The 16,963-nt window shown below is 37.8% G+C and overlaps 1 protein-coding gene and 1 long non-coding RNA gene across 3 annotated transcripts in view; one reads left to right on the forward strand and one right to left on the reverse strand.

Moving 5' to 3' along the window:
- The window catches only part of ANGPT1 (angiopoietin 1), a 169,211-nt gene that overhangs the window by 104,495 nt on the left and 47,753 nt on the right, over positions 1-16,963 (forward strand). For both annotated transcript variants that reach the window (XM_054818088.1, XM_054818087.1), the window contains exons 5-6: positions 2,209-2,336; positions 8,084-8,185. In XM_054818088.1, the coding sequence (XP_054674063.1) occupies positions 2,209-2,336; positions 8,084-8,185 (230 nt within the window). The remainder of the gene's footprint in view (positions 1-2,208; positions 2,337-8,083; positions 8,186-16,963) is intronic.
- LOC129203509 (uncharacterized) overlaps positions 8,741-16,963 on the reverse strand; it is a 41,818-nt gene continuing 33,595 nt past the window's right edge. Inside the window, exons 3-5 of the long non-coding RNA XR_008576051.1 lie at positions 14,630-15,017; positions 10,930-10,980; positions 8,741-8,909 (exon numbers count right to left, since the gene is read on the reverse strand). This is a non-coding gene — a long non-coding RNA (uncharacterized LOC129203509). The remainder of the gene's footprint in view (positions 8,910-10,929; positions 10,981-14,629; positions 15,018-16,963) is intronic.

The following is a 16,963-nucleotide window of genomic DNA, read 5'->3' on the forward strand; positions in this document are numbered from 1 at the left end:
ACTCTTAAGTAGTTATTTCCAATTGGTTTTCAACATCTGTAGAACAGTTAAATAGACAATCTCTCTACATGCAGATATTAAAATATAAGTACTTTAATACTCAAGGAAATGAACACTCTGCTTCTGCACAACTAAATACATTTTTTAGACAAGAGAGACTTATGTCTGCAGTTGAAACAGCAGTATTAGAGAAATTCAGGTCAGGAAGAATGGATCTAATCTAAAGCCCCCTGAAATCAATGAGAGGCTTTGCTTCAACTCCTCTAGGCTTTGGCTCCAGCCCCAAGTAATTATTCAAGTTGGACTTTGGCCACTGATGCTAACACCATCTGCTTGCAGGAAAGTACCATGAAATCTTTAATTAACAGAAATCGTGAAGGCCTCAGTTGTACATCTTATCTAAAAAATGGCACCTTTGAGTGTGCACTGTTGATGCACGCCTTGCTGAGAATCTTGTTACCTGCCATCTCACAGGGATATATGTCATCTACTGCATTGCCAGTACTACCTTTTCCAAATACGTCCAAGTTTTCCACTTGAAGTTCATATGCAAGTGTATGAATCAGGTTTTCTTTTTATTGATGGTGTTGTATAAAAATAATAAACATGCAGCAAATATATGGAAAGGGAGAAATAAGGGGTGTGTGTTTGTTAAAATGAAAAATTAAAAGGACAAAATAAAACACGTAAAGGGAAAAGAAGAATATGAGTGTATAAAATGCCTATCTAGAGACCAGGATAGTCTTACAGTTCAGGATTGGATTTCTCACTGTTTTTCTATTTTCACAAAACTGCTGAGGTAAAACATTTAACCTTTCTCTTCCTCAATTTCCCCATCTGTGAAATGGTATTAACACCAATTGATCCGGCAGGAGTTTGCCATCCTAAAATTCTGCTTTGAAGTGTTCAAAAGGGAGATAGTATATCAAGCTGCAAAGCCTTGGCATTATTGCATGCCATCTTTTGGCCTGGATAGTCCCACACGCTGTGCAAACCCATTGCTTTTTTGCACACCATTATCATTAAGCACCAGATTTGCAGTACAGGCCACTTCATTGAGAATGAATAAGGCATAGTCCCTTTTGTACCTATAACTCATATTTTCAAGGCAAAAATGAAAAAGATGTGGCTGTCACCAGACGATGAGTGTGTCTGGAGGACTTAAATATTGTTTCCTTATTGTAGGGATTAATGAAGTGCTGGCCCAGGCCCTGCACAGCACTTAAGGACATGTTTAACTTTAAGAATCTGAGTAGACTGATGGATTTCCATGGGAATACTGATGTGCTTAATGTGTTGTTGGAATGAAGTCATATCCTTCAGTATTGTGTGGGGTCACCCTACTTTTGTTTGTGAAACTGAAGGAACACTCTCCCTTCTACAGGGAATCTCCTGGTTGTTTAAGACTGGGATCCTCAAACATCTCGTCCTCCCAGTTTCTCAACCCAGGCTCATATATGTGGTCTGTCGGCAATATACAGGATCAAGATCTGCACTGATGTTATAATATTAATTGTTTTCCCATTCTGAGCCAAAAATAAATCCAATAAATCATGACTTTAAACAACTGACTTCAATAGCACTGATTTTTGGTTTTGGTTTTTTCCACAAATTGTATCTAGCAACTTTTATGTATGTAGATATGAAAATAATGAAATAATTCTCTGCCACAAATATAAACTTCAGCAAACAGCTCCCTTGCCCCAAGCCTCTAGACTGCTCAAAATGCAGTACCTCATGGAGAAAGGGCACAAGCTGTTTCCTTCCGGGGTTCTGCATTGCTGTCTTAGGTGAGCATCTGTCTCAGATCACATCACTGAAGAAGCTTGTCCACCTCCATGTGCCATCTCTGGGGCATTCTTGGGCAACTTCGCAGATACAGCTTGAGTCAGGGTCAACACCTGCAGGTGCACAGACCTTTGCACTCAGAAGGAATGCGCTGTGTTCACCTCTTGGTAGACAGAATGCTCTGTTTAGATATTTGCATCATGACTTACTTCTGCTGGTGCCTACTCTGCCATCTGTCTGAAAGTTTCATACTAATTCTTTAATAGAATTTACCAAATGCACTAACTGTGTAAGGACCATAGCACAGTTATTACTCTGTATGTTTAAATGGAATACAATGCGCAAAAGTGGACTTCCTTGATACAGAAATGCTTAAGATTGCTGTTGTAACATATATTATCATGGTTTTTTGTTTTGCAGTTTTACTAAAGAATGCAAAAAAGGAGGAAGAAAAGCCTTTCAGAGACTGTGCAGATGTATACCAATCTGGTTATAACAAAAGTGGGGTCTACACTATTTATATTAACAATGTGTCGGATCCTAAAAAGGTAAAGTAAATATTTGGTTTATTTTCTTGTTTGTTAATATGATGTTGCTCTGACCTTAAAGGAGCATTTGGAGCCTTTATTGAAGTTCTCATTCTACAAAATGTTGTATGGGTATAAATAACCTGGGCTGTATTCAGTTTTGAAAAAAATTAAATAGAGTTAAGAAAATGATAAACTGTATTATTCCAGACATTATTCTTTCTCACTGACAGAGAATCCTTCCTAAGTTCCAACATACACTCAGTAGTTGACTCACTTCCTCCCACTTGGCAAGTTCAGTTGAATCAGACTGTGACTGCAAATAAATCTGCAATAAAGGTTAGAAGAGAATTAGTGAAGTGCTATAATGAGGAAGCTGATAGGGAGATTATCTGGTAGCACAGGGAAAGAAATAGCAGAATGAGTAGTTTTTAAAGATAAAGATTTACAAAAATCCTGCTTCTTTTATAGGGAACAGGGAAGAGTATTTTTGGCTGTAAAGAACACAACATGCTGAATATTATCACTGTTAGAAATGATGAAGTGTGTATAATCCTGTCCTCAAAAAAGATCCTTGGGAGGGTTTTTTGATGAGAATGAAGCATCAGTCTGTAAAGGAGACTGGTGTTTTTTTTCTGAAAGCCTTTTGGTGCTAAGGTACCTGAGTTTATTGAAGCTAGGAACATGAGGGAATGACCTAAGCCTAACTTATACGTGGAGGAATGCTGGCTGTCCCTCTGATGGCCCGCTGTTGGGAGCAGCCCCCAACAAGGCTAAGGGCTGACTGCTTGGGCGAGGAGAATGCAATGGTGTCCTGCAAGTGGGCCAAACAGGAGGGAGGGAACCACATCTGTCTGATGAATTTATTCTTACTGCAGTAAAATGGTGACCCTGCAAACAGAAAAAGGCAATAACTAATATTACCGAAGTTATAGTCTGTAGTCATTTTATGATGGTATTAAGATACATCAAACTTATTTCTAAACTGAATTTGGTTTTATTAGAGGTCTTTGGAAGCCTGCAAATGTCAAGATGTTATAGTTTACTAAGGAATTAGAGTTCATTAAACAATGAGTAGAATTGGGGTGGGAGAGTGCTATGGGCAAGGACTAATATAACTCTGGTGAATGTGAAAATAATTGACATGATATAAAATATGGAGACACCTTTACGCGTTACTGAACAGGACAAGAACAGTAAAAGCAGTTCTGTAGATGTTCCACTCAGAACAGAGATGTAACATCAAAGTCCAAATTGCATGTACAGATTGGTAATGGCCTTATTAAAGTTCATAAATCATCCCCAGTAGCTGGGTTGCAATGAAAAATAATGGTTACCTGAAAGCACTGCGGCACTGATGTTTCTGGTGTATTTACCTTAAAGCCACTTCACTGGTAATATAAGAACAGTGACACTATGGGAGCCACCCTGTGTTTCTGCTGTATCCCTATTTCCAGACACTGCTATCAATCAATACAGGCAGCACAACTCAGCTGATATGATTGCATTATTTTTTCCTGGGACATGCGCACGTGTGTGTGTGAGGGTGTTTCTGCTACCACCTGTTTCTGTCTTGCCCTAGCAAGATAACACAGCACGAGCTGATCCCAGGCACGTTCATGTTAGTCAAGTGAGGAGTGTGATTGCTTTAACAGATGTTTTTTCAGACATTAAGGTTGTATTAACAGTCTGTGAGGTAGTGCTGTGCAGAGATAGCTGAACTAACTCCAGCTGAGATAGCTTCAAAATCACATCAACGCAGCACTGTGCCAGGACTAATTAGCCCAGAGGTAGCACCACGCTGACACAGTTAGATTGCTCTGGGACCCAAGCTAATATCCCGATAGGTACTCCATGGAGACATACCCACTTATTTAAAGCCAGCTTAGTTATCTGGATTACCACAATGCAATGCACAACTCTGACATGTCTTAAGAGGCCTAATATATTGTTACCTTCTATAATACTTGCAGCCACTGGCAACTGTCTCATTTGTAATAATTTTATACTTAAGGTCACAAAAATATACCTTAATTTCATTTTATATTTCCTAAGGGATACTTACTAGAATCCTGACATTCAATAGAGAATATCCCTTTGTCAGAAGTACAAATGTTACTGTCAGTTCTAGTTTTTTGCTGTTTTTACCTTCATATATTCATAGAAAAATATCCTCCATGCTTACAATCTCCATACCATTTATATGCCTCATTTTTATATGCTTACAAAATTAGATTGCAATTTTTCTTTCATGTTCCTAGCTTACGCAGTTCATAGTTTAGTTCATTAGTCTTCCAACACTGCATCAAAAATTAGTGATTCATATCTGTTGAAAAGGATCTTAATAAGCGTGCAATACCTGGTGGTGTTGGCGAATGATTGTCCCTAGGCCATAGTAAGAGCAAAGGCAAGAAGAGTCCTCTCAGTCCCCTGCAGAGGTGGGGTCAACTACAGGGAAAGCAGAGGCTGCTGATGAGCAGAGGAGCAGCGGGAGTGTGATTGTCACCATTTTGGAGCTGAAGGGACCATGTCACCTTCAGGAGCTGAGGTTAGCCACGGGTACTGGTCTGAGTGCACGCAGAACCTCCATATTTCCACGTGGGTCAGTGTATTGGACTCTCTTACTGTCTCGTCTAATGCCCTCACAAGCATGACTTCTACCAGCTTCTGCGTGCACTGCACTGAAAATGCAATGCTATTATTTGCTAGTGGGGTCTATATATCTGGGTCTTTATGGCTCTGCAAAAGCAATTGCTACTGTTGCCATGAATGCAGCCTTCATTCCTTCCCGTTACTTTCTGCCTGTGAACTGCTTACCAAATTGGTGTCAATGGTCTGTCTGAGTATATCTGCCAGAATTTTAACCCATTAAATGTATGCTAGCCCTATATACTGTGGAGACTGTTATCCCAACATGGTTACCTTCAGGCTTGGTTACTGCATAGCAGAGACACATTCTCTGAATCTCAAATGTCTGGTCTTGAGCTTGTTGCTCCTTGCCAGTAATGTATGCTCGTGATGTCTTAGTGCATACACTTAAAATGCATTATGTGGTAATCCCCTTCCTTTTCATAGAATCATAGAATCATAGAATGGTTTGGGTTGGAAGGGACCTCAGAGATCATCTAGTTCCAACCCCCCTGCTGCGGGCAGGGACACCCTCCACCAGACCACGTTGTCCAAAGCCTTATCCAACCTGGTCTTAAACACTTCCAGGGATGGGGGATCCACAACCTCTCTGGGCAACCTGTGCCAGTGCCTCCCCACCCTCACAGGGAAGAATTTCTTTCTAATATCTAATCTAAATCGACCCTCCTTCAGCTTAAACCCATTCCCCCTTGTCCTGTCACTACACTCCCTGATAAACAGCCCCTCTCCAGCTTTCCTGTAGGCCCCTTCAGATACTGGTAAGCTGCAACCAGATCTCCCCGGAGCCGCCTTTTCTTCAGGCTCTTTACTTTAAAATTGGACTGATCTCTAAATTATTATTATTATGTTTATAATAATTTAGTCCATAAAGCTAAAATATGTATAATAATCTCAAATATGCCTTGTAGTAGCTTGAGTATTTTTACCTATGCATTTAAGGAAGGGCAAGAGTGCAATGCTTTAGGTGCTCTTTTAATCTAAATCAGGTTATTTTATTGACAATAAGTTCAGAATCTAAAGATGCGTAAAAATTCAAAGTCTCTTTTCTTCATCCTTTCCTTTTCTGGTAGAGGGTTAAATATCGGAACATGTTAAAGGTGTTTAATGGTTGAGTGCCTTGACCTTGTCTGGGACAGAAGCCAGTCCAGGACATTTATTGGCTAGAGCTATGCACAATGAACATCTATAATCAGCTTGGCACTCCTGTTAATACGGCAGGTGTTTGTGTCTACCACCGTGGAAAGTGCCAGACCACACAGTGATGGCTAGTGAATAATGTGCTGCTGAAAATCTTTCTTCCACTATGCAGTTTTCTCTTTTAATTTGCTATATTATTCAGAAAACATCAAAGTCTTTTTATAAGTATTTTATTATATTTTAGCATGAAAACCTCATCATTTGTGCATGTCTTTAAAATGAGTAGTCTTAATACAGTTGAGGATTTAATGTGTTAAAAATTGGCAGTGGATTCGTGGGAGCTTACAAGGAAAGTAAATCCATCATTTAGAAATTCTCACTGTAAATCAGACTAAAGAAATTAAATCCTGTAGATAAATGTTTTGACTCACGGTGTCTTCCCTGAAGGAGGAATAGGGCCAAAATGTTTGTCTAGCAAATTGTGGGTTTTCTTGTGGTTACCCTAAATCAAGTTCACATGTTTGCACTGTTCGGTATTCAGTATGTTTCCTTCCTGTACCTACACAGGGACTTCACTCAGCATGCCTGAAGCAAATTAAAACAAAAGCACTTGCACAGGATTACTATGACAATGCTTATGAGTAGGAAAGATTTGGAATTGCTTTGGAACTTTCGTTCTCAGTCAACTGAGGGACGAATTTTTATTTAAGTGAATTGGATAGTAACCTTCAATTTGGCAAAACAACTTAAAGCTTTAAATTACCGACCGGTGCTGAATGGATTGACTCTTGTTGATGTGAATGCCAAAAGCCAAGCTGGTGGGTGACACCTCTTCAACCTTCTTACATACTGACATCTTACTTAAAAAGAGGGATATAACTATTCAAGAGCACAGATGAATGAAATTTAGGATAGTTGCAGCGCCAGTATGGCACGGATGAGTACAAGGGAATGAAAATCAGGAAAATTTGCTTGAGTGAGTAGCACTGAGAAACTTAATCAGATCTTAAAATCAAGTGTCATACAAAAATAGGCACAAAAATGCATACTATCACTTGCCACATCCCAGGAAAAGTGAATGGATAAGCAGTATTTGAACTTGTTCATAGTTTATCTTCTATATTTTTGAAAGGATAATGTAAGAAGAGTGAAAAATGAATGAAAATTAAATATCCATTTTGATTTTTATATGGATTACTTAAGATTGTTAACAGATTTCAGTTGACACAATATTCTATCATCAAACTTCAGGAAAATTATCAAATTGTTAAATTATCCTTAATATACAGAATCTCAGTATCTAAGTTAGAATTTTATTAGTGCAGTGATGACAGGGTATGATCTTACATGTTCAGTAAACTTGTCCCACAGACCTCTCTTCTTGAGCCTGTTCCTATCTATGTCCTCTGTCTGCTGTAAGACAGCTTAGACTGAGATCATCAGTTTCTGTTTTGGGACAGTGCGTGGCACACTAGGTAACATTACAATACAAAGCAAACCAGAATAATCTCATCTGTACTACATTTTGGACTACTTGAATGGGTATTTTCTGTAAGAATTCCTGAAGATTCTTTCTTAGACAGAATGACACTCTGCTAAAAGCTATAGAAAACATTATTATCAATGAAAAAAGTACTCGATGAGGGGAGTGGTTTCAGGGGCACTGCAGAGAAAATAGAAAAGAAGCATGGAGGGAATGTGAAGAGGAAAGCTGAGGATGCAGAGGGGGATGATGGATAGATGGTCTCAGGCAATGTGCTGAAAGAACAGGAGACATTACTGGGAGAATTGCACTGGAGATAAGGAGAGCTCTGGTTGTAATCAAGCAATTGAGGACACCATTGAGGGTATGAATCCATAGGAAAACAGGCTTCCTTAGTTCCGTTATTCACAAATATTTTTTTTTCCTCTAAGATGACAGCATTCCAATGCAAGTTTGTTTTATTTTTTTTTTTTTTTTTTTTTTGTTAATTACTACATAGGTCTTTTGCAATATGGAAATTGCTGGAGGAGGATGGACAGTTATACAGCACCGAGAAGATGGGAGTCTGGATTTTCAAAAAAGCTGGAAAGAATACAAAATGGTAAGGAGAAAAATGTAGAAAAGCTGTACAGTTCACAGAAGTGTTAGATTTCAAATAGTGCTTCGTATTGTCTTAAGCAGATAGTTCTGCCTATAGTGATGTGGTGTGGTCCCGCAATCTTTTCTGAGCTACCTTTTGTCATATCTGTTACTTTCAAAAATCGTAATATTCTTTTCACTCAATTAGTTGAGTATTATTTCCCATGACTTAGGGTTTCTTTCAGATCAGTTACTGAGATTAAAATGAGGTCAGGCCCAGGCATATGCCCTAAAGAATGTTGCTGTCTGTCCCTCCGAAAGTTTGACTTGCTGTGACGTTAAGGGGTAGTAGGCATGTGATAATGTTCCTAATGCATGGATGCTTTCAGCTGAGGGGAACTCCTTCAGAACCTGGAGCATCTCAGATAGGAATGAAAAGTTTTACTGGGGTTTATCCCAAGACATACACCACCTCTGCCAATCAAGCCAATGTACTGGAAATGTTGATACTTTGAACAGGATTAGAAGAAAATAAATAACTTACCAAATTACAGATGACATGGCTTCAGCAGGCTCTTTTCCCTTTGCCAACTCAGAAAAATTTTACTCCAATCTAAATAACATCTGAGTTTTTTCATTCGCTGCCTGATCAAACTTTCTGATGGAGCTCCTTTCTCTGAGTCCCTGAGGACCGGTTTGGATTTCAATGACATTCCCAGTGAAGTTTTCAGAAATGTGTTATCAGCCTGGAAGAGGAAAATCTTTTTTTCTAACAGTTTTCAAAAAGCACTGAATAAAGAGAGCATTTAAAATGTTTAAAAATAAGAGCAGGTTCAGATCAATAAAAATTCATATAGGAAAAAGTTCTGTTACAGAGCTTACCATTTCAGAAATAAATTGAATTTATTTGATTATTGATCCAAATTTGATTATTGAACCAAAATGTCATTTTGGATTTTATGGATGGTTTCTTTTCAATATTTTTATTTTACTTGAAAATATAAATTATAGGGGTAAAACTAACCATTTGGGCCAGACCTCTGCTACTATGGATAACCAGAGGATGTAATCTATTTTGTAATATATGTGAAGTAAAAATAATATTTAAATGACTAATAGATATTTTTGAATGGATTTGCAAAATTGGAAACTTTTTTTACAGTTCACAAAGATAGAAAATCAGATTCCTTTTGGAATTTTAATTTAGCAGGAAACTTGAAAACTATTTTACTCTATTTTGGTTCGGAGTCAAATAAAATATAAACCATCAGTTTATATTAGGGGAATCAAAATTTGAAGATTCTACGAGTTCTACTTAGGAGGAAATTAGAATTTGTATATGCAATCTAACTTGTTCATGTAGGCTGCTTTAATTTATGCATACCATATGAATTATTGAGATTTACTCAGTTTTTCTCTCCTGTGCTTTTTCTTAGACCATTTAATAAAAACAGCTCTTCTTTTTAAAATTTTCCCATGTGGCCATTTTTCATATATATCCCTTTACTTAGTCAAACATTTTCCTCAATTTTTCCTTTACAATGTAAAGGAGCCTGTTCAGGATTAGATTATGTTGGTTTTGTGTAGTCCAAGCAGTCTGAGTTAATTTTACTTCCCTTTAGGAATGCCATAATCTTTTAAGAGATCATTTACTTCTACCAAATAAACAGGATCTGTTTTGGACTTTTACTGATAGCAATCCTATAAGTCAGTCAGTCATGAGAAAAGATGGGATTTAGGATTGTCTCTGCGTCTATTAACCATTTCACCAAAGTAACTAGTTTAGGCCGCCTTCTGTGATTATTTTGTATCACCAAATGTTGGATGATAGAGGGTGGTGGATGCTCTGTGGATTATTGGAATATGTCGCAGTGTCTGAGCTTCAAGGCAAGGACACTCCTGACGTAATTCCCTCATTGTTCAGAGAGGGTGTACGGTGTCTATTGGATCACAGCCCCTCTCCTTCCTGACACATCTACCTGGCGTTTCTTCCAATGGAAACCAGGTAGTGTGGTGGGGTACACAATGGTACTTGGTCTTACTTGGAGTGGTTGAACTTAATATGTGTTCTCTCAGCCCATAGTTCAGATACAGCTTTCCAGATTTGCTAAGACATTCTTCTTGTGATTGTATCTCAGTAGGGCCCCAAATCTAACAGAGATAAACAATATCATAATAATATAATAACAGCAATAATAAGTCCCTGGGGCTTCTTTTAGTTTCAGTGCATTTAGTTCTTACTGGAAAAGAATCTGGAAAACTGTTGAAGTTATTTAGCTACAAGCAAGTACTGATTGCCAGCTTCTGAGCTGAATAGAGACTCAGGCCACCAACCTGTGGTACTGCTAGTGCCCTCACAAGCTGTTGGCTGTTCCAGTTTTAGGAGGCCATTGCACATTTTCTCTGATTCTAACCTGAGAACATTACAGCAGGTAACTTGGAAAGGGTGCACATGGAGTATTATCTGCAAAGGTGAGTGACAGCACTGCTGGGTTACAGGAGTCACCTGGCATCAGCTCACCCTGCAGACAAATTCTGAGGCAATCATAGCCTTTGTTTCAGTTTCATGCTGGTTCATTCAGTTTACATGGAAGTACTTCAATTCCTGTTCAATATATTTTACAGACACCAACACAGGAAACAGGTTAAGGGAGAGATAAAGTAGCGATAAATCTTTTGAAATCTTTTGAAATGAAGAAATATAGTACTCCATCCATATGTAAATTGCCAGAAAGTCAGTGATACTACAGTAATAGTGGTACTAACTTTTTTTCTTTGTTCTTTTGGCTCCATTTCCACTGGCATCCAATCTCCATTCTGGAAAATAAAGTTACATTTACTTGGGTATCTAAAACAATAGCTAATGAATACAAAACCTTTTATGCAGATTTACTGTTACACCATCTTCTTCCTTAGTGGCATATATGCTTACCAGTATCAGTCAGTGTTATTAGTCTTATGCCGTGCAGTGTGATTTGTGCCTTTGCTTCTAAGAACTCATTTCTGACTACGACATCTCTTGGGCCATTTCAGTTTTGTACATTCAATACTAATTGGAAGACATTCAGCGGAAACCCTGTAAGTTCATCCTCCTATGCTTTTCTTATCAATATCTACTACATCTATTCTTTCAAATTTTTTGATGGATTTTCCATTATACTATTTGTTGCTTATAGAAAAGTTTGAAGTGGAGCAACAAATAATTTCTTTAACAACAGCAGATCACCCTGAAGCAGGTTTCAACCATTTTTCATATTTTCTTGCCTGAGGAGGGAATGTAAAACACTAATAAGAGTTTTGACCTCTAGAAGGAGAATATAATTTAAAAAACTATTGCTTGCCATCTGCAAGGGGATTTCCACAAGCTGACTTTCTAACACACAGTTTCTGGCATTTATTAGGAAGTCATTAGCAATAATCAAATCCAAGCAAATGATTAGCTCGTGTTCTAACTTGGCTATCAAGACTTCTTGCTCAAATTCCAGCTTTTCGGTTCTTGGATGAATGCACCTTTCCCAGTCACTGTCTCCATTTTTGCCAAATTAGGTGATGGAGTATTGGATTCCCTATTCTCTAGCCTTTTAGCAAGTCTAGTTTAATAATTCCCATGGATTTCAGAGAAATTATTCCACATTCAATAGCCCAACATTCACTGTCAGTTTCTTAGGGGGGCTTCTTGGGGCTCAAGTCTATTGGGGGCTTCCTCAAACCTTTAAAATTATTTTCTTGCTTTCTGCCTTTGGAGAAAGATTTTCAGTAGGTATTTGAAATTGCGTGCCTTGGCTAGTCCACAACAATCCTTTTCCTAGCCAGTTTTTTTTCCTGCATGTCAGCATTTAATTGTACTGCATGCCTTTATGGATACTGTATTGCTATTTTCCTTTCTCTGATGAAAGCAAGCTATCACTTTTTTAATCATTCATAATGTCATGAGCTAGATTAGGATCACTTATACATATTAGACTCACAGCTGAATTTCTAAGCAGCCACCTCCTATCTTCCTGACCAGCAGCTGTTTTTTCTTTTGGTTCTTTGAGGCAAGAATGACGTTCAGCACTGAATTCCACACCCCCTTAATCTCATGTTCCTGATTAACATCTAAGAGTCCAACACCAGTTCAGTGCTTAAAATAAGTCTGCTGCCAACTTATTTCAGAAGTCATCACTAGCGTTTGTGTGTGCCTGAAAAGCACATCTACAAAACCATTTCCATTTCTGTTGGGGTTTCTTCTTTTTCTTTACTCCTTAAGGCTGTTGGGTCAAATTGATGGCTAGCTCCATAGTGCCTGTATGGTATGAACAGCATAACTTATGCTCTTCCATGGCTTAAATTCTGCAGCACACTGAGAGCCAGACCACAGAGATGGTTACCAGAACTTTCTCTGGAAGTATTTTGGGGTGCAGTTCTAGTGGGCATTTACGTTATGGAATAATCTGACTTTCTTCTCAGCCTCAGTACACTCTAATATAACAAGTCTGGTGATCCATGTCTTCTGCTTAGCTAAAGGGCAGCTGAACACCTCTTTGGACTGTAAGTCTTTGATTTCTTTCTAGGCATGATGTTTTTTACCCTATTTGATATACTTCCTACAGTTCACCTCTGAGTAAGCTCTAGTTTGGACATAGGTCCCACAGATTTCCTTGGAGACCTTTTAGTTTGTGACAATCAAGTTGCTGGTCACCTTGTGTTTTCACCTCACCGGTCCATTCAAGTCCTACAGACTGCAAGTTGTCTATTTGGGCATCTAGATCTACCTGAATTATTCATAACAAGAGCTACCATTCCAACAAAGGTTTTGTTTCTTAGTACCATCTTCCAGTTCATTCTGAAAACTTCCAGATGTTACTTACATAGAATTTTTATTTGCAAAGTGTCCAGCTCCTGTTTTAGAATGTGGTCTCCTAATTCCTTTTATGGTTTCCATCTGGTTTAAGTCTTATTTTAATTTCTCTTGTGAAAGTTACAGTTCCAGTTTTCAGGTTTGTTGTTTTTCTGGCCCACCTTTCCTGTCTCTAAACCGACATTTTTTTTGTTCCATGTTACTTCAGTAGCAATACTAACTTGCACTTTTCTTCTTTTTCAAAATAGGTCCTCAATACAATTAACATTGTGTTTGACCTGAGCAAAGAGGCAAAAACTCAAGCTGTTCCTTTTGGAACATTATTTCTCTGATGCAGTTTTGTCCATTTACAAAGAGTATGCAGATTCTTTTTTCTCCCCAAACTACAGACAGAGGCCCAACCTCTTCCAGTCACATTAGATTATGTTCATCACTTTCTTTTTCACGTGAGAGGCTGACTGCATAAAAAGCAATGCACAAGGCACATTTTTAAATTGCTTGAGTAAGCTTCATGATTCTTGTTCCACTATTTTAGTGGAAAACAACTTCAGATGTGTTTTTTTAAAAACAAAAATTACATAAACCATATGGCTTGGCTGAGCAGAATGTTCTTGACAGAAAAAATAAATTTGCTCATAATTTGAATGCTCATATTCTGGAAACAACATCTTTCATAATTCTCAGTTTTTGTTAAAGCTAGCTATTCTGAATTAATTTTAAATCCTTTTCTGGATTATAAGTATTTAAGCTATGTTATGCATTGATATGGCCACAAAATCTTCACACTTCTTGCATTCAAAGTAATCTGATACTATTGATACATTTGCCATATTCTTATGTTCTTTAAACGAGACCTCAAATACTATCAAACAGCTCTGAAGATGGTAACACTGGTCTTTCTGTGACTATTCCACATTAAATGAGTTTGTCAAAAGCTCATTTTTTGGATCTTCATTCATACTGAATTTTTCTCTTTAGACTGAAGAAAACAGATTGCTGGGAGCTAAAAAGTATATTCCACTGCAAGCATATGATGCAGCTCCCGGGGTTCACAGGATGTCAAGTACCGAAACAGCTGTTGAAACTAACTTCACCTAACTTCTGTTAGGGAGATTTGGAAAGATTCTGCTGTTATTCACAGGAATTAAAACACTTATCAGCTTTTCAGATAATGATTTGTAATTTTGACAGGAATTTAAAATTAGGAAACCTTTATCTTTATGTGGAAAATGTACATACACATACTAGCTAGAGATTCCTAGCTACAAACTGGCCTGTGGTTTTATGACACAGGTTTCCTCCATTTATTTTGGTTTGAGTAACTCAAAGAAATATAAGCAAAGCAACAAAATATTACACTTAATGTATATATGGTCAGATACGTAAACCTTAAAAGTATGATTGTTGATTGATCTCATACAGACATAAATTTTCATCTTCATAGTTATTACCCCCAAATTGTTTGGTTATGAAGGATCACCCCAAGAGCAAAGATATACAGCTGCTTCTGATAATTAGCTAATTGGATTTTATAATAAGAACCTGTCTCTTCCTTCCAACAAGAGCTTTTGTGTTTTCCTGTTTTGCATGAGGGATCGATTGGATGGGGATCATACTCATATTTACCTCAATTCCTTCTTTCTCAACTCGTAGGCTATACCTGTACTATCACATTGAACAGGGCCATGGTCTTGTGACACAAGATTGTCATCACCAAATTTTAGTGGATTTTTAGTCTGACTCACATAACATTCCACAAATAACACCCAAGTAGTTAGGGGTAATGGGCCATTCTCAAATGGCAGTTTGCACAGGGCTGCCTTGTTTGCAGAGCTGAGAAGGTTTTAATCTTAGCACATGGGTTGTTCTGGTTTGCTTTCTTCTGCTTAGAAGAGCAGTAGGGGCTGTTCAGAGCACTCTTCACAGCTTCTCCTTCCCCCTGTGGCTTAGTGAAACAGTTCTGAGGGAAAGAATTGTTGATTCAAAGAACTTGAGGAGGCATTTTGAAGGTAACCTGGGAATAGGAAAGGAATACAGAAAGTTTTGTGGAAGGAGGAGAGCCTTCATAACATTATTTTGTAACATATAGTCACAAATACATTTCTTATGATAGTACACTTCAAAGTAATGAATTATAAGTTGCTTACATCTGAAAAAAATCATTTTCTTCAAGGAACTGGGATAGATGACATGGAAGTAATTTGTTTCTTTCAAACATTTACCAAGTAATTTGGATATAAGGAAATGATTTTTGGTGACTGGAATGTGTATTAAGATATTGTGTGAGTAATGCCTTTCATGGAGACCCACCCTTCTGTGATAAAGAATGACATGTCATGCTAGTTTAATAAAAAGTCACTTCTGACTGCAACTGTTACTCAGATAATTGTCACTTTCATCAGTGTTATAAAAGGGGCCAGCATGTTCTCTGCTTCTCCTGAGGTCTAAATCCAGCATGTCCAGTGGAGATAGACATGATATCAAAGTGGTGAGAGACCATATTCAGTTTTATGAAAACATGCTTATGAAACTATTCTGGTCCTGACCAAAGCTTAATCTACAGTGTGCATTTCAACAGTATGATCTAAGGGAGCAAGAATGAAACAATATTTTTTTCAGAGGTCTTTGGATCACTATATTGGGCACTAGAGAAGATGTTACCACACAATGAAGCATATTCTTTATTTTGGGGAATATTTTTGGATGTAAAATTTTGTGTTGGAGCACAGTTGTGTTTTAAATGTGTTATACTCAGCACAGTCTTCTCTACGCAAACATTACTGGATAACATCAGTTTTAAGTGTTGCGTTGACACGTGGCTATATACTTGTGCCTAGTCTGCTACTAGTACTTCAATTTAATACCATTAATGTATACTGATAAGACTCATGTGGTCTTCCAAAGCCTGTTAATATAACCATGTAAGGTATTATTTACATGTCAAACTTGATAAATTTTATGTAATGATATCATGATTCAGCTAAATTATGCTAACAGCCTTTAGCAGAGCACCATGAGAAAGATTAATGTTATTAAAGAAACTTTCTAACCAAAAGATGGAAATGCTATTTTACAAGAGCCAGGTGAGATTTTGAGAGGTTGTTTTTTAAATTAGTGATTTGAACATGCAGTAGAATTGTAGCAGGGGTCCTCCTAAATTATAGTTGTGTGCTCTCATCATGGAACAGCTTTCTCTTCAGGGAGGAGCATCTCCTGCCTGATCTGTTCCATTTGGTACTCACTGGAGCAGCCCTTCACTTTAGAGCTCATGTCAAATTAACATTCTAACTTTTTGACTCTGGTGTCAGTCATCTTCTATTTTTGTTCAGCTATTTAGTGTAGCAGCTGAGCCCAAAGAAGAGAGACAAGAGCAACCTATAAGTCTGATGCTTGAGTTATTTTGATGGGTTATGGGGCTGAGATTCAAGTCCCTGCTCAAATGCACGTATAGATGTTTGACTGTTGGTCTTTCCTGTAGCATCTATACTCCTAGTCATGTGTATCTTTACTATTTGGGATGAATCGGTGTCTTTTGAAAAGAAAAGAGAATTAAGTCCTACCTCCAGAAGTTCTTTCTTTTTGCCTGGAGTGAAACAGAAGTACTTTTTTCTAGTTTGGTTTTTTGTTTTGGGGTTTTTTTTTAGATTTTTGAATTTTTAGCCCTAAACTGTACAATTTCTTTCTTTGCAAAGAATAAAACAGAAAGGTCTCTCAAGCTCTCAATTCATCTTTCTTAGAATACAAAAACTGAGTTTGTATATTCCCAGGATCCACTTGTCCTAGAGTGAAGAATGTGGTTTGGGAGAGAGGTTTTCTATGTGATTTGTTTCAGTAGGAAATACTCTCCTGTTCTTAGTTAAACAGTAAGGAAGTTAGATTGAAATCCAGGCCTAAGGAAGATACACTGGCTGTTGTACATGGGTCGCTAGGAAACTGAGCTGCTTGGGGCCCATTGCCTAG

This window comes from Grus americana, chromosome 2, assembly GCF_028858705.1.
Source record: "Grus americana isolate bGruAme1 chromosome 2, bGruAme1.mat, whole genome shotgun sequence".
NCBI classification, from domain to species: domain Eukaryota; kingdom Metazoa; phylum Chordata; class Aves; order Gruiformes; family Gruidae; genus Grus; species Grus americana.